This window comes from Pristiophorus japonicus, chromosome 5 (assembly GCF_044704955.1).
Source record: "Pristiophorus japonicus isolate sPriJap1 chromosome 5, sPriJap1.hap1, whole genome shotgun sequence".
NCBI lineage: Eukaryota > Metazoa > Chordata > Chondrichthyes > Pristiophoridae > Pristiophorus > Pristiophorus japonicus.
The window spans coordinates 202,687,285-202,704,717 of NC_091981.1; the positions used below are offsets into that span (position 1 = coordinate 202,687,285).

Sequence of the window (17,433 nt, forward strand, 5' to 3'; positions counted from 1 at the left end):
ACGAGCTGGACGGAGAAGGAAGCGCTGCAAAAAGGAGAGCGGTCCTCCTCATGGTCTGCGGGGCACCGACCTACAGCCTCATGAAGAATCTTCTGGCTCCGGTGAAACCCACAGATAAGTCATATGAGGAGCTGTGTACACTGGTTCGGGAGCATCTTAACCCGAGGGAGAGCATGCTGATGGTGAGGTATTGGTTCTACACATGCCAGCAATCTGAAGGTCAGGAAGTGGCGAGCTATGTCGCCGAGCTAAGGCGACTTGCAGGACAATGCGAGTTTGATGGCTACCTGGAGCAGTTGTTCAGAGACTTTTTTGTACTGGGCATTGGCCACAAGACCATCCTACGAAAACTTTTGACTGTAGAGACACCGACCCTCAGTAAGGCCATTGCAATAGCACAGGCGTTTATGTCCACCAGTGATAACACCAAACAAATCTCTTAGCACACAAGTGCTAGCAATGTTCATAAATTAACTGGAACTGTGTTTGCCAGCAGAAATTTCAGGGCAGAAACCACGACTCTGCAACTGCCAGCAGGCCTCAGGTGACCCAGATGACTCAGAGTCCACAACAAAGGATGAATGCAAGGCAATTCACACCTTGTTGGCGTTGTGGAGGCTTCCATTCAGTCTATTCATGCTGCTTCAAAGGCTATGTTTGCAAGAGCTGTGAAACAATGGGGCACCTCCAACGAGCTTGCAGACAAGCTGCAAGCTCTGCAAAACCTGCTAACCACCACGTGGCAGAGGAAGATTGGTCAATGGTGGATCAAGGCAATTTCGAGTCTCTGAGAGAGGAGGCAGATGCTGAAGTACACGGGGTGCACACATTTTCGGCGAAATGTCCACCTATAATGCTAAATGTAAAACTGAATGGCTTACCCGTAGCCATGGAACTGGACACTGGTGCGAGCCAATCCATCATGAGTAAAAAGATGTTTGAGAGGCCGTGGGGCAACAAGGCACTCAGACCAGCCCTGAGCCCCATCCACACAAAACTGAGAACGTACACTGTCCTGGGCAGCGCCGTGGTCAAGGTCACCTACAAGGGCACGGTGCACGAACTGCCACTCTGGATTGTCCTGGCGATGGCCCCACACTGCTTGGAAGGAGCTGGCTGGGCAAAATCCGCTGGAACTGGGATGACATCCGAGCGCTATTACATGTCGATGAGGCCTCATGTACCCAGGTTCTGAAAAAATTTCCTTCCCTTTTTGAGTCAGGCATTGGAAACTTTTCCGGGGTGAAGGTGCGGATCCACTTGGTCCCAGAGGCATGACCCATTCACCACAAGGCGCGAGTGGTACCTCACATGATGAGGGAAAGAGTGGAAATCGAGCTGGACAGGCTGCAATGCGAGGGCACCATCTGCCAGTGGAATTCAGTGAGTGGGCCAGCCCGATTGTTCCAGTACTCAAAAGTGATGGCACGGTCATGATTTGCAGCAATTAGAAAGTAACTATTAATCGTTTCTCGCTGCAGGACCAATACCCGCTACCAAAGGCAGACGACCTATTTGCGACGCTAGCAGGAGGCAAGACATTCACCAAGCTCGACCTGACTTCGGCCTACCTGACGCAGGAGCTGGAGGAGTCTTCGAAGGGCCTCACCTGCATCAACACGCACAAGGAACTGTTCATCTACAACAGATGCCTGTTTGGAATTCGGTCGGCTGCAGCGATCTTCCAGAGAAACACGGAGAGCCTACTCAAGTCGGTACCACACACGGTGGTTTTTCAGGACGACATATTGGTCACGGGTCGGGACACCGTCCAGCACCTACAAAACCTGGAGGAGGTCCTCCAGCGACTAGATCGCGTAGGGCTGCGGCTGAAGAGGTCGAAATGCGTCTTCATGCAACAGAAGTGGAGTTTTTGGGGAGAAAGATCATGGCGGATGGCATTCGGCCCACAGACGCCAAGACAGAGGCTATCAGGAACGCGCCCAGGCCACAGAACGTCATGGAGCTGCGGTCGTTCCTGGGACTCCTCAACTATTTTGATAACTTCCTACCGGAGTTAAGCACCCTCTTATAGCCCCTACATGTGTTATTGCGTAAAGGTGAGTACTGGGTATAGGGAAAAAAAAACAAGTAATTGCTTTTGAGAAAGCCAGAAACATTTTATGCTCCAACAAGCTGCTTGTATTGTATAACCCATGTAAAAGACTTGTGCTAGCATGTGATGCGTCGTCGTACGGAGTCGGGTGTGTATTATAATAAGCTAACGTTGCGGGGAAGTTGCAACCTGTCGCCTATGCCTCCAGGAGCTTGTCTAAGGCCGAGAGGGCCTACAGCATGATTGAGAAAGAGGCATTGGCGTGTGTGTTCGGAGTAAAGAAAATGCATCAGTACCTGTTTGGCCTCAAATTTGAGCTGGAAACCAATCACAAGCCCCTCATATCCCTGTTCGCTGAAAACAAGGGGATAAATACTAATGCCTCAGCCCGCATACAAAGGTGGGCACTCGCGCTATCAGCGTATAACTATACCATCCGCCACAGGCCAGGCCCCGAGAACTGTGCGGATGCTCTCAGTCGGCTACCATTGCCCACCACGGGGGTGGAAATGGCGCAGCCTGCAAACTTGTTGATGGTGGCGCAGCCCACAGACTTGTTGATGGTCATGGAAGCATTTGAAAATGATAAATCACCTGTCATGGCCCGCTAGATTAGGACTTGGACCAGCCAAGATCCTCTGCTGTCCTTAGTAAAAAAACTGTGTACTGCATGGGAGCTGGGTCAGCATCCCCGCTGAAATGCAAGAGCTAATCAAGCCGTTCCAGCAGCAAAAGGATGAGCTGTCCATTCAGGCGTAGTGCTACCCAAAAGGGCAGGGAGACGTTCATCTCGGATCTCCATAACATACACCCGGGTATAGTAATATATGAAAGCGGTCGCCAGATCCCACGTGTGGTGGCCCGGTATCGACTCTGACTTAGAGTCCTGTGTACGGCACTGCAATGTGTGTGCTCAGTTGAGCAACGCGCCCAGAGAGACACCATTAAGTTTGTGGTCCTGGTCCTCCAGATCATGGTTGAGGATCCATGTTGACTTTGCGGGCCTGTTTCTCGGTAAAATGTTCCTGGTGGTAGTGGATGCTTTTTCAAAATGGATTGAATGTGAAATAATGTCGGGGAGCACCGCCACCGCCACCATTGAAAGCCTGAGGGCCATGTTTGCCACCCATGGCCTGCCTGACATACTGGTCAGTGACAACGGGCCATGTTTCACCAATGCCGAATTTAAAGAATTCATGACCTGCAATGGGATCAAACATGTCACCTCGGCCCCGTTTAAACCAGCCTCCAACGGGCAGAGAGAGCGGGCAGTACAAACAATCAAACAGAGCCTTAAACGAGTCACAGAAGGCTCACTCCAAATACGCCTGTCCTGAGTATTGCTCAACTACCGCACAAGACCCCACTCGCTCACAGGGGTGCCCCCGGCTGAGCTACTCATGAAAAGGACACTTAAAACCAGACTCTCACTGGTTCACCCTAACCTGCATGATCAGGTAGAGAACAGGCGGCAGTAACAAAATGTGAACGATGGTCGCACCACTGTGTCACGGGAAATTGATATGAATCACCCTGTGTATGTGCTAAACTATGGACATAGTCCAAGTAGATTGCGGGCACGGTGATAGCTAAAGAAGGGAGTAGGGTGTTTGTAGTCAAACTAGACAATAGACAAATTTGCAGAAAGCACCTGGACCAAACGAGACTGCCCTGAACAACCCACAGCAGACACCACCTTTTTCGAGCCCACAACACACACCCAAAGGATCAACGACACCACCCCGGACCAGGAAATTGAACCCATCATGCCCAACAACCCAGCAAGGCCAGGCTCACCCAGCAGCCCTGCAGGGCCAACAACATGCCAGCCCAGCGAGGGCACAGCTGAACACACCAGAACAGACATTTGTACCGAGGCGGCCCACCAGGGAAAGAAAGGCTCCCAACCGCCTCACCTTGTAAATAGTTTTCACTTTGACTTTGGGGGCGAGTGATGTTGTGTATCTGTAAAGCATGCACTCCCATGTTTCCGCCACCAGGGAGCGCATCCCCTGAAGTCCCAAGGGATCCCAGCATCCCTTGAGAGCACTGTTTATAAGCCGGCCCCTAAGGCCTGTTCCTCACTCTGGAGTGTCTTAATAAAGACTGAGGTCACTGTTACTTTAATCTCCCTGTGTGCAGTCTCATTTGTGTTAGGAACACAATACTCCCGAAGTCTGTTATTATCCTCTTCATTGTTTACTATTTTTCCAAATTTTGTATCATCTTCAAACTTTTAAATTATGCCCTGCATATCCAAGTCCAGATCATTAATATATATCAAAAACAAATGTGGTGGAAAACCTCGTGTATATGCGTAAACAGATTTTCCACCACACTTCAGCCAAAATAATGGTGGTAGAGCGAGAGCAGCTGCAGGAAAATCCCCAGCCTAGGATTCTATGAATGACTAATCGAATGAAATTTAATCTAAAAAAAATGTTGTGCCTCTGTTGGATTGGGAGGATGGCAAATAAGCAGTCATAGATAAACCAGGAAATTATAGCCCAGCTTTTGATAAATTACAAAATTTCCCTCTTTTGGCATAGTTTCTATTGGGATAGCTGTTGGAGGGTTTTAGACAGACTCAGCTGTGGGCTATTCCAATTCTCCCAGGTCAGCTCAATAGCATAACTTCAAGTGTAGATTTAGATGGATTTAAGAGATCAGTGGTGATGCATGCAAATGAACAACAGGAGGGACAAAAATTTGACAAACCATTGAAGAGCATCTGAAGGGTTCTGTGTCCACTAGCAGCCTTTGCCAAAGCTGAAGGAGCAAAGGACTAAAGAGAGACTGGCAAACATGAGATAGTTGAAGGGCAGAAAGCAAAGGATAGGAGTAAAAGACAGTATCTCGGAGTGGAAATATGTGGTGAATGGTATTCCACGAGTCTGTGTTGGTGCTCTAATTTACCATATATATATATATATATATATATAAATAAACTAGAGTTAGGAATTGAGGGAACAATATTGACATTTGTTAATGATACCAAATTGGTGAATGATAAATTGTGACAAAGATTGTGAAAAAGTGCAAGAGGACATAGATAGGCTCGGAGGATCGACAAATAGGTGTCAGATGCAGTTCTATTTCCATTCTGACTGAAGGGATAAATGAGGGCACTTCCCTGAGAGCTTGCCTTTTCTCTCTTGGGCACAGATCAGTGTTCCTGCAGCAACAGCAAGAAGTTGTCTCTGTTTGAAGTGTCTGAACCAGCTTCCGAATCTTATCTAGAGAAGGTGAGCCCTGTTCAAAAGCTAGTGAGTTGGACCTTTATTGCTTTACATATTTGAGACGCGTAGAGAAATTGATTGTTCTCACTGTTGAATCTGTGTACTCTTCCTTCATGTATTTTATATAAATAAACAAGTTGATGGTTTGAAGCTGGGCTTTGTCATGGTAAAATACTATTGCAACCCGCCTTCCGTAGAGAGATGAGAATTCATGTGGGTTATGCTATCGTTTACCTCGATATCGGGTAGAAAAAAGTTGCACTCCAGACCATAGGAGTCGCAAGGTTCCCTTACAGGAGAAACTGGTGACACTGAACCCAAGAGATTCTCTTCCAGAAAAAATATCCGGAAATTGTGGCAATGTGTGTCCCACAAAGGCCACCTTCTGCTCGTTAAAACCTTAAGGCCATCACAGCCAGGAACAAAACCTGATTGCTCTGGTCTGGGCTCCAGCTGATACTCAAAGCTTCCTTTACCTTGATTACTGTCTGTTATTTCTGCTTCTTCAGCTTTGGCAACGGATTGAGTGCCTTCTGAACTTTTCTATAGCCGTTCAGAGATTTTAATAACACTATCTATTTTTTGAGAGCATTTGTTACATGACTCAGCACTAAGTATTAAAAAAAAAACTGGTAATAAAAGTAGAAAATCATATGATACAACTCACAGACTTGAGTGTTGCATTTGTAAATATTTCATGTTTTTACATTACAATTGTATGACATCATGACAAAGAAAACCACCAAAGTGAAATGATAGACTGATGCACCATGTGTCAGAAATTCACTTATGATTCATAACTTCCATTAGTCATAACTGTCTTTAGATCACCACACAATCAATTTCAGAATTCCGAATGGGAATCGTTGCAATATAAAACATGTTGTTTAACATTGACGTTTTCACTTAGATGTTGCTTTACAAATCATTTTTTCCTCTCTATTCCCACCATAAACTGACTGAGAGGACTGCAGGCAACTTACTGCTTGTCCTGGATAACTGAATGCTCGAAGGACCCAGGCCCGATCCTTGGTTTGTGCTGCGTTACTTGATCTCAGTCAAGACAGCAATTGGCCTGTGTGTCCCTGTGGAAGGGTGAGAATAAGAACCAGGCTGGGTTCCTGCACCTGATTCCTATTCAGTGACATTCGCTGGATCACACATTAAAAACGCGGTCGAGGAACTGGAGGGTATCCAGCGAGTTCACAGTGAGGAGACCCAGGAGTAAATGCCTTCAAAAAAGGAGGACATCGAGGGGTGGGGGGGAGCAATTGGAAATAGAAACTCAAATAAAAATTAGAATTTCCTCAATCATAGAAAAAATTATGTAAACAATCATAACTTTATTCAATAATAAAACAAAAAACAAAATTCTGCAAATGCCTAGAAATCTGAATTAAAAATAGAAATTTCCGGAAACACTCAGCAGGTCAGGTGGCTGCTATTGCTTTTCAAATCCATGCTTTTACACACAAATGACTAGTCTGGAGATTTCCATCTACCTCATAGAAACCTCGGACTAAGGCTTCAGTCTGCTGAACGACACCTCTCTCCACTCTCCACTTCACCATACGCTCGATGTATTCCTTCTTGTTTTTCTCTGATACTTGAATATTGGCCCCACCTGTCTTGAGTTCTCGTTCTGTGACCTATGAGAAACAAAATTATTATTTAAAGAAAACCGTGCAAACAATGAGGGGAAAAAACAGCACTGTCTGAATTTGTAATAACAGAATCAAAGCTTGATTCTGTATCATTAAGAATTTGTCTGTGTGTTTCTAATAAATGGCGTTTTCTTATTCTGATGGCTCCTTAGGGAATCAGCTGCCCTTTCCTCTTTAACTGTTGGCTTGGTAAAAGCATATTCCCATGAGACATTGCAGGAGCTGAGTGTGATGGCTTCATTATGTCACCAGAAGGGGAGCAGCAGAAGGCAGAACTACTGATTATTGTGGGCAGCTTTGCCACCGTACTAAGTACTGTTGCGGAAATTGAGTCAGATTGTGCTGATGCTGGGTCACCCTGCTGGCAAAGGTTCAATTGCATTTCTGAATTTTTGGACCATACCACTTGTATGAGTGATAGAGAAAGAATGTGAATGCGACAGTGTGAAAAAAGAGATTACGTGTGAAAGAGAGAAAGATAAAAGAACAAAACTACACATTGGCCCGGAATTTGCAGTCAGTAGCGAAGCGAAGGTGTGATCCTTGTGTCGGGAACTTCAGATTTTCCGACATTCAATTCAAATCAAAGGAATATAGTGGGGATCCCCTTGTGCAAACTGTTGTGACATCAACAGGCTTCTCACAGAATTCTCAGATAGCGAATAAGAAAGTGAGTAAGCTCTTAAAAATCTAACTTTTTGAAAATGTTAAAGGGGAAAATCAAAGATTGGGGCTTTCACATGTGGAAAAGGCAAACCTGAAATAAAGATGGACAAACTTAAAAATTTTTTTTGAAAAGTTTGTTAAAAATTGTATTTTTTATTGAAATGGACAAATTTCACAATGCACAAAATTAAAATTAGTTTTCCAGGCCCTTAACATTTGTTTAGCAGTAATAACACTGTCAAAACCCTAGTTACATCTAATCCCTTTGGGTCTAACTTTTAGTGCAGAATTTAACAGTGTACTTACTGCAGAAGAGCCAAAGTTTCCCTCAATTTCCCTGATTTGGGCAACTACACAGATTGCCGGCTCATGGGGTGTGGCGTGCACAGCACAGCCTGTTTCGGAGCAGTCAATGATAGACTGCAACTTCAGGATTTCCGCAATTGTGGTCAGTTTCAAAGGCAGAATGACGATGCACGCTGCCAGTTCGCCGTCATCCTGTCGTGAAAGGGAGCTCCTCCTGGTCAAAAACTCCCTAACAGTGCAGCATTACCTCTTTTATTTTCACAGTGACTAGAAAAAAGGAGGCCAACAAAAATAAGAAACCTCAGAATTGTTTCTGTCATGATTGAATCTGAACCGTGCGCACCAGGCCTTTAGAAAGATCTCCACACAACATGAATGTGTCCGTCGCACAGCAATTGTGAGCAGTTGTAACAGGTAACACCCAAGTGAACGCTGGATTTTACGGTCTAGATTTTCCATTACTGCAGGACGTCCACCCACCACAAAGATGTGGCCCTGATTCCAGCTGATTCTCCTGCCGCTGGATCATTTGAATATTGGAGGCAGGTCACTTGACCTCCACTGTGGATTCCTTCAAAAGGTGAGGGCGGTAAGGAGATCGTGAGCATGAGGATGCAAGCAGCCTCTGTGCTGCCTGTGAAATGCGCCATTTTTAAAGTAAAATTTTCAACTTACCTTTTGCACCTGTGCACTCCAGGTTGATGGTCACATTCATTGGTAAACAGCTTAGGCCATTAAAAGAGATTACTTTCATTCAACATTGATGAAATAATTAAACTAAAAAAAACATTCATGAGTGGCAGCTTGTCTATTGTTTTTGTTTCAGGATTTGAAGCGAGGTGTTCAGAAACCCCCTGCTCATATTTCAAAGGACAATGACTTTGTCGACTACTTTTGAGTTATTTGAAAAGAGGCCAGGGCTCCTTATTGATTAGAGCCTATCTGAAAATATAGTGGCAGAAATAATTTTTAAAATGATAACTACAATTCAACATTATGTACTGGCTGTGAGACTCTAAAATACATCAACTTATTGAGCTGTGCATACAACTGCCTCACTTTCAGTTCTTAAATGTTAAGCTTTGTGTTTTACCGGCTTAGACTTGTTGTTGCTGTAGGATAAACCACACAAACCTGCCCAAACACCTCCTCGTTAACTGTAAAGGTGAGGTCAAGAATATCAGTGATGTCATTGTCCTTCATCCACTGTAGACTCTGGTGGAACTCTTCATCCAGGTATTCCAGGTCACTCAGATCGCATGGTCTGAAAGGAAATAGCAAATAATTGAAATTAGAATGTAATGGGTTAACCCTCAGAATAATTTATGAATACATTTTTACCACTTGTAAGTTTCTTTGTGAAATATAGGAAAGTACAGGACCAGAAAAGAGTATGCAGTTCATTTGTTTGGTCCCTGAAGTTAATACCTCTCAATCATCTACCTCCTCAAATATCTGTCCAATTCTCCTTCAAATGTTTCCATGCTATCTGCCTTCACTGCCTCCCTGGGCCGTCTGTTCCATATGGTCACCACCCACTGTGTAAAGTTGTTAAATCTAAACTGGCTGTGTGCCTACCCTCTTCTAAGTTTGAGCCAGTGTCCACTGGTTCTCGAGTTAGTAACAATCTCAAGCGTATATTATCAGGATTCAATTGATAGTCTTTAGGGCTAGAAATTGCGTAGTGCCCTGTTTGGGACGATAACTTTTGTGGGAGTGCAAAAGTATCGCCGGCCGCTACGCATTTGCTTCGGCCAGGAACCTCCGCTTTAGTGCTCCAAGAGGGAAGTGGAGTGCTAAATCAAGCGCTACCACTTCCCTTAGAGCTCTAAAGGGAGCGAGAGGGGCAGTAGTGGCCGAGCTATGCTGCCGGTTTTGCAGGCTCCTTCCATCGCTTAAAGGGAAGGGCCAATGCTGCAGCCATTGAAGCCTAAGACAGTGTATGTTCATCGACGGCACCTACAATACGCGCATAGCAGCCCCAAGCACTCTAGGAGAGTGCAGGGATGAGCAATCGCCCATTCCAAAAAAATCAAATTGGAACAAACTGAGGACATAAATAAATTTTGGCCTACCTGACCACCAATGCCTTTAATTAGTGTCAGTGATTTCGCCAAGCCTGGTCAGTAAGCCCTTAGCGCCTCGTTACCGCCCCCCCCCCCCCGGAGGCACTAACGGGTGGCACAAAGGAAGGCCAAATTCTCCTCCTTAGTGTCTTGAATATTTATATATCTCGTGATCCTTCTCTTCTCCACAGTAAACAATTCCAGACTCTTCAGCATCTCCTCAAACCTCAGATGCTATAAGCTAGGTATAAGTTTGGTTGTCCTTCTCTACAATTCCTCTAATCCTCGATTCCCTTGCTGTACAGTGCCCAGAATGTACACAGTACTCAGGCATAGCAATACAGTGCCTTGTCAAACTCATTATCACCTTCTGGGATTTATGTTCCATCACTCTGGTTATATATCTAGGTCCAGACAGTTTTTCTTACTGCTGTTGCGCACTGAACTATGGGTAGCTTGCCTGCTGGTTGTGCCGATAAATGTGGCTAATAAAGGCTACCCACCAACAGCACGTACTTGGACATTAGCCACTCATTAGTCCACCTTCCAAACCTATCCAGATCTTTGTACTTGGCTTGCCCTTCCCTACTGTTTGAATGCCTCCCATAAGTAAAGAGCTTTTGAATCAGAGCTGAATCAAGATGGCACTGGAAGAAACATTCAAAGTGGAAAGTAGAGTTGACTTACTTTTTGTTTCTATTTATAACTGCATGTTCTTTAAAATAAATAGTAATAGGCATGCCACAGTATGTTAGTGTACCAGCACCTTGTCGCTACAGCATAGTAGGATGTCAGCTGACCCTCATTAACACTGGGAGGCCACCAGAAAGCAGTTAGGGAAAATCAGAGGAGGAATTCATTCACAGTGTTCTTGGTCTGGAGGGTCAGGGTGAATGCGAAAAATCCCTTCCCATGTTCTGTGCCACCAACAGCAGCCTTCTCCTCCTTTTCCTCCATACATGCCAAATATAGTGGTATACCTAGAGGTAGCTCCATAGTGAAAAGGGTAGGCAGCTTCTAAGAGTGGCCTGACTGCTGCAAACTCCCTTCACACACTGATGCCTATAATTTTCACAGAAACAATTATCTGTATTCAAAAAAATACAATTTTTAACAGTGTCAGCCATCTGCTGCTGGGCCATTTAAGAAATGGCAGGTTTAAATCTGGTACCTGCTGCTCATGGTTTGTGAGCAGAATGAGGAAATGGTGTATTGGGGATGTAAATGACACAAATTTGCATCAATGTCTTAAAAATGTCACATAGCCCAACACACTAAGCTCCCGCTTGCTTTAGAATGGGGCTTCCTCCATCTGCCCCAAAGACCAGGTGCCTTCCGGAAGGAGTGGAAACTGTAAAGTCCTGTCCCCTCAATACAGACTCACACGAGGCATGTAGTGAAGTCAAGGTCACTCTGGACCTGCACCTTTATTTCACAGCTCTGGAATGATGCACTTGCCTGAGACCTGTGCTTATATACCTGTCTCTTGCAAGTGCACCCCTGGTGGTAAGGTATGCTGGTGGTTACAGGTCATATCTTATTACAGTCATGTGTAGCATGTTAGGATAGAGTTATGTATAATAATGTAAGATACATGACAGAAACCAAGAGGGAATGATTTCTCCAAATCCGGGTCAGTTATGCCTTGTGTGAGCCTGAAATTGGGTGTAACAGTTACCAGAATTAGCCAATTCAGTGCAATAACATGAACTGCATCCAAAGGCATCATCAGGTCACTTGCATGCGAGATCTCAACGACTAATACCAGAAGATTTCCTCTGTTTGCTTTATGTAGTAAAAACCATAACGAACGAGTTTATAATATCACTACAAATAATGGGGCCAAGTTTTGGCCTGAGTTGCTCCTGTTTTTTTGGAGCAACTGGTTTAGCAGGGAGTATCTTAGAAATTTGAATTCTCGGCATTTAGTTTGCTCCAGTTCTAGTCAGTTAGAACAGTTTCACTTTGGAACAGAATTTTCTTTTCAAAAGGGGGCATGTCCGGCCATTTACGCCTGTTTTTAAAGTTTAGGCAGTGAAAACTTACTCCAAACTAACTTAGAATGGAGTAAGTGAAGATTTTTGTACGTTCGAAAAAACCTTGTCTACACTTTAGAAAATCAGGCGTAGGTGACAAATTAGGCGTAGGGAATGGGGGGAGGGGGGTTTAAAGGGAAGTTTACAAACATTAAACACTTCAGTTTTACAAATAAAGAGCCATCATAAATAATAAATGATAAATACATCAATAAATCAACCAATAAATCAATCAAAAAAAATTAATAAAAAATATATTTTTAAAAAAAAATCAATAAATAAAACATTTTCTACTTACCGACTGCAGCACCGGGAGTCCTCCAACAGCGTGCTGGGACGGCCCCCCCAGTGTGTCTCTGTCAGTGTCTCTATCTCTCTGTCTGTCTGTGTGTGCGTGTCTCTCACTCTCTGTCTGTCAGTGTCTGTGTTTCTGACAGCGAGGGGAGGGGGAGAAGAGGGGTTGGAGGAGGAGGGGGAGAAGGTGGTTGGGGAGGGGGGGGAGAAGGGGGGTGGGGGGGAAGAAGGGGGTGGGGTGGGGGAGGAGTGGGGAGAGGGAGGGGAGGAGGAGGAGATGAGGGGCGAGGATAAGGGGGGGAGGAGAAGGAGGGGGAGAAGGGGGGGAGAGGGGGAGAAGGGAGAGAGGATGGAGGGAGGGAAGGAGAGAGGATGGAGGGAGGGAAGGAGAGAGGATGGAGGGAGGGAAGGAGAAAGGATGGAGGGAGGGAAGGAAAAAGGATGGAGGGAGGGAAGGAAGGAGAGAGGATGGAGGGAGGGAAGGAGAAAGGATGGAGGGAGGGAAGGAGAAAGGATGGAGGGAGGGAAGGAGAGAGGGAAGGAGAGAGAAGGGAGGGAGGGAAGGAGAGAGGAGGGAGGGAAGGAGAGAGGAGAGAGGGAAGGATGGAGGGAAGGAGGGAGGGAGAGAGGGAGGGAGGAGGGAGGGAGAGAGGAGGGAGGAAGGGAAGGAGAGAGGAGGGAGGGAAGGAGGGAAGGAGAGAGGAGGGAGGGAGGGAAGGAGAGAGGAGGAGGGGGGGAAGGGAGAGAAGGAGGCTGAACGGCCGGGCCCAAGACTTTGGGCTGGATTTACAGGTAGGTGGCGTCGGGTATCGGGGGGGGGGGGGTCACGGAGGTCTGGGGGTGGGGGGGGGGGGGAGGAAGAATCGCAGAGGTCCGGCGGGGGGTGGGGGAAGAGTCGCGGAGGTCGGGGGGGTGGGGGGGAAAAGAGAGTCGCGGAGGTCCGGTGGGGGGGGGGGGGGCGGGAGCGGAGGTTGGGTCGCCGGGGGTTGCGGGGGTCGGGTTGCCGGGTGGGGGGGGAAGAGCGGGGGTCGGGTCGGGTCCGGTCGGGTGGGAGGAGCCTTATCTACGCAGCCCCAGTGAGGCCATTCGGCCAGGGCTAGGGGCTGCGTGCTTCGGGCCCCTCCCGCAGTTTTGAGCGCCTGGAGCTACTGCACATGTGCGCCCACTGTAGCGCGCATGTGCAGAGGTCCTGGCACTGTTTTCAGCGCAGGGACCTGGCTCCGCCCCCACAGTTCGTGCTGCGCCGCGCCCAGCTCCAGAGGACCTGCAGGGAGCCAGAGAATAGGTAAGTTTTTTTCGGCACGCTTTCTGGCGCGAAAAACGGGCGTCCAGGCCCGGGCTGCGCCATTTTAGGTGCGGCCCGAAACTTGGGCTCATAGAGAGGAAATCTTAGCCCAGTGTTTCTTCTGGCTCCTTTCCAAATAAAAATATATCTGCCAAACAGTTTTTAATGAAGGTTTCAAGACGATCATATGATATTACATCAGATGTGAACATCATTCTGACAATCTTAATTTATCCAACAACAACAAAAGCTTGCATTTATATAGCACCTTTAATGTAGTAATCCATCCCAGGGTGCTTCTCAGGAGCATTATAAAATTCAACACCGAGCCACATAAGGAGATATTAGGGTAGATGACCAAAAGCTTGGTCAATGAGATAGGTTTTAAGGAATGTCTTAAAGGAGGAAAGAGAGGTAGAGAGATTAAAAGGTTTAGTGAGGGAGTTCCAGAGCTTAGGGCCATGTCAGTTAAAGGCACGGCCGCCAATAGTAGAGCGATTAAAATCAGGGATGCTCACAAAGCCAAAATTAGAGGAGTGCAGATATCCCGGAGTTGTGGGGCTGGAGAAGATCATTGAGATAGAAACATAGAAACATAGAAAATAGGTGCAGGAGCAGGCATTCGGCCCTTCGAGCCTGCACCGCCATCCAATATGATCATGGCTGATCATGCAACTTCAGTACCCCATTCCTGCTTTCTCTCCATACCCCTTGATCCTTTTAGCCGTAAGGACCACATCTAACTCCCTTTTGAATATATCTAACGGACTGGCATCAACAACTTTCTGTGGTAGAGAATTCCACAGGTTCACAATTCTCTGAGTGAAGAAGTTTCTCCTCATCTCAGTCCTAAATGGCTTACCCCTTATCCTTAGATTGTGACCCCTGGTTCTAGACTTCCCCAACATCGGGAATATTCTTCCTACATCTAACCTGTCCAATCCCGTCAGAATTTTATATGATTGTATGAGATTCCCTCTCATTCTTCTAAATTCTAGTGAATATAAGCCTAGTCGATCCAGTCTTTCTTCACAGGTTAGTCCTGCCATCCCCGAAATCAGTCTGGTGAACCTTCGCTGCACTCCCTCAATAGCAAGACTGTCCTTCTTCAGATTAGGAGACCAAAACTGTACACAATATTCAAGTGTGGCCTCACCAAGGCCCTGTACAACTGCAGTAAGACCTCCGTGCTCCTATACTCAAACCCCGTAGCTATGAAGGCCAACATGCCATTTGTCTTCTTCACCGCCTGCTGTACCTGCATGCCAACTTTCAATGACTGATGTACCATGACACCCAGGTCTCGTTGCACCTCCCCTTTTCCTAATCTGTCACCATTCAGATAATAATCTGCCTTCCTGTTTTGCCACCAAAGTGGATAACCTCACATTTATCTACATTATACTGCATCTGCCATGCATTTGCCCACTCACCTAACCTGTCCAAGTCACCCTGCAGCCTCTTAGCATCCTCCTCACAGCTCACATTGCCCCCCAGCTTAGTGTCATCTGCAAACTTGGAGATATTATATTCAATTCCTTCGTCTAAATCATTAATGTATATTGTAAATAGCTGGGGTCCCAGCACTGAACCTTGCGGTACCCCACTAGTCACTGTCTGCCATTCTGAAAAGGACCAGTTTATTCCTACTCTTTGCTTCCTGTCTGCCAACCAGTTCTCTATCCACGTCAGTACATTACCCCCAATATCATGTGCTTTAATTTTGCACACTAATCTCTTGTGTGGGATCTGCCATGCATCGGGAGGGGCAAGCCTATAGAGAGATTTGAAAACAAGGATGAGAATTTTAAAATAGAGGCATTGCATAACTGGGAGCCAATGTAGGTCAGTGAGCACAGGGGTGATGGGTGAATGGGACTTGGTGCGAGTTAGGACACGGGCAGCCGGGTTTTGGATGACCTCAAGTTTACAAGTGTAGAATGTGGGACGGCAGCTAGGAGTGCGTTGGAATAATCAAGTCTAGAGGTGACAAAGACATGGATGAGGGTGTCAGCAACACATGAGCTGAGGTCGGGACAAAGTTGGGTGATGTGCCAGAGGTGGAAATAGGCGATCTTAGTGGTGGCATCGATATTGTTACGTCTTTAGACACTCTGATAATGACTCCACGAGGCAATGTGTTATACTTGAACTGTAGTGACCTTAGTCCTTTATTTGTAACTCGAGTGAGGATCACACATGATGACCTGCCTTTTATACTAGGGCTGGCACACCTGTACAGATAACTTCCAAGTCTCCCACTGCAAGCCCTCTGGTGATACATCATGTTTAATGGTACCAGCAGTAAACATGTAGGATACATGACATCACTTTCCCCCAAGTTGTTAGTGCAAATCGCTTTCATGCATTGTCTGTGCTCTGGGCTTAGCTCTAAATTGACCCTTGGAGGGTCGTTTCCCTCTTGGGTGAGTGGGTGGTGTTTCGTTGGCAATAGGGGTGCTGGTGGTTTCTGTTTGTGCGTCCATGACCATTCCATTGTCTCCCCTCCCGCCCACCTACAGATTGTGCCGGGGGCTCATTATAGTCATACACATTCAAGTCCAAAAAGAAAGGTTTGCATTTGCAGCATCACATTTGTGGTACCGTTGTGAGGCACGTACCTTTAACTGGTGAGGTACACACTTGATATACTCTTGGAGTCAGTGCTGGGGTCAGCACCGGTGCGTGAGGACAAACTAGTGCCAGAACTGCTGGAAGGTGTCCAATTAGTCTGGTGGCAGCGTGGTGCCCAGTGCTGTCAATGGGAACCCGGTTGGCTCAAGTTGTCTGCTCTTGGGGCTTTTGCCATTGCTCCTAGCGTCGGGCAGGTTCACGGATGCCTGTGACCTCCCTTACTCTCTTTGTGTCCCGGGTTGCTGCTGCTCCCTGAGGAGCAGTCGTCTAGCAGTGCACAGGGAACTGCTGATTCGCTTGCCTGGGCGTTATTTGGTTTGGGATCCTGGCTGATCCCGTTCCTATTTGGGAGAACCATTGTGGGTGATCCTTCGTTCCCGGGTATGGCCTTGGTGGCGCTAGGGTCTGGGGGCTGCGCCTTAGCACAGTTTGCTCTTTCAGGCTCGTGGCAGTTGGTGCCGATCAGGGGCAGGGTATCGATACTGGTGCCGTTGCCCCCCTGAGATTGCTTGCTCTGCAGCTTGTATGTATTAGCTGCTTGTGGCCACACTCCATGGTGCATTACTCTGGTCCCAGGGACACAGGCTATAGCATTAGGTAGTTTGCTGGACCTGTGTGCCCTCGATGAGTGTTTGCCCGCTGCATTAACTGAATGCAGTTGAAATCCTACATCACACAATGTTTCATTACTCATTGTGAATAAACAATAGCTCCGATCGCAATCACATGACATTTCTTTGCTTATTGCATGTACACAACTCTGATCAATTACACATTTTACATCTAACTTACAGTTGCTATTACATAGATTGAGAATGTGGAACTGTCCCTTTAAGTGTGGTGGGTTGCAGGCCTCCTTTAAGAGAGCCTTGCTATCTTTACCCCAATCCTCTTCTTCGTTTGGTGCCACGTGTTGCTCCATCAGTGCTGCACCTCGTGGTCTGGCCGCCGCCATCTTTTTCTTCAGCGCTTCACCTTGTGGTCTGAGCGCCATCTTTCCTCCATCTACGATGTCGACTGCGGTGATCCTCTGCTCCCCGGGTTCTGCCACCGAAGCTGGGAAGTTGCCTTTGGATCCAATTTTCTTTCTCCGGAGTCCTGCCACTGGAGCCTGGAAAGTGCGTTTGGATCGTCTCAGCTGGATCATCTCCACGCAGTCGTGCTGGGCGGCCTGTGCCTCGGGTGCT

The 17,433-nt window shown here is 46.8% G+C and overlaps 1 protein-coding gene across 6 annotated transcripts in view; it reads right to left on the bottom strand.

Annotated features, from left to right (window-relative positions):
* Positions 1-17,433, bottom strand: part of LOC139264565 (E3 ubiquitin-protein ligase HECW1-like) — a 751,381-nt gene that overhangs the window by 50,726 nt on the left and 683,222 nt on the right. For all 6 annotated transcript variants that reach the window (XM_070881227.1, XM_070881228.1, XM_070881232.1 and 3 more), the window contains 2 exons: positions 9,066-9,195; positions 6,798-6,944 (listed from right to left, as the gene is read on the bottom strand). In XM_070881227.1, coding sequence (XP_070737328.1) covers positions 6,798-6,944; positions 9,066-9,195 — 277 coding nt within the window. The remainder of the gene's footprint in view (positions 1-6,797; positions 6,945-9,065; positions 9,196-17,433) is intronic.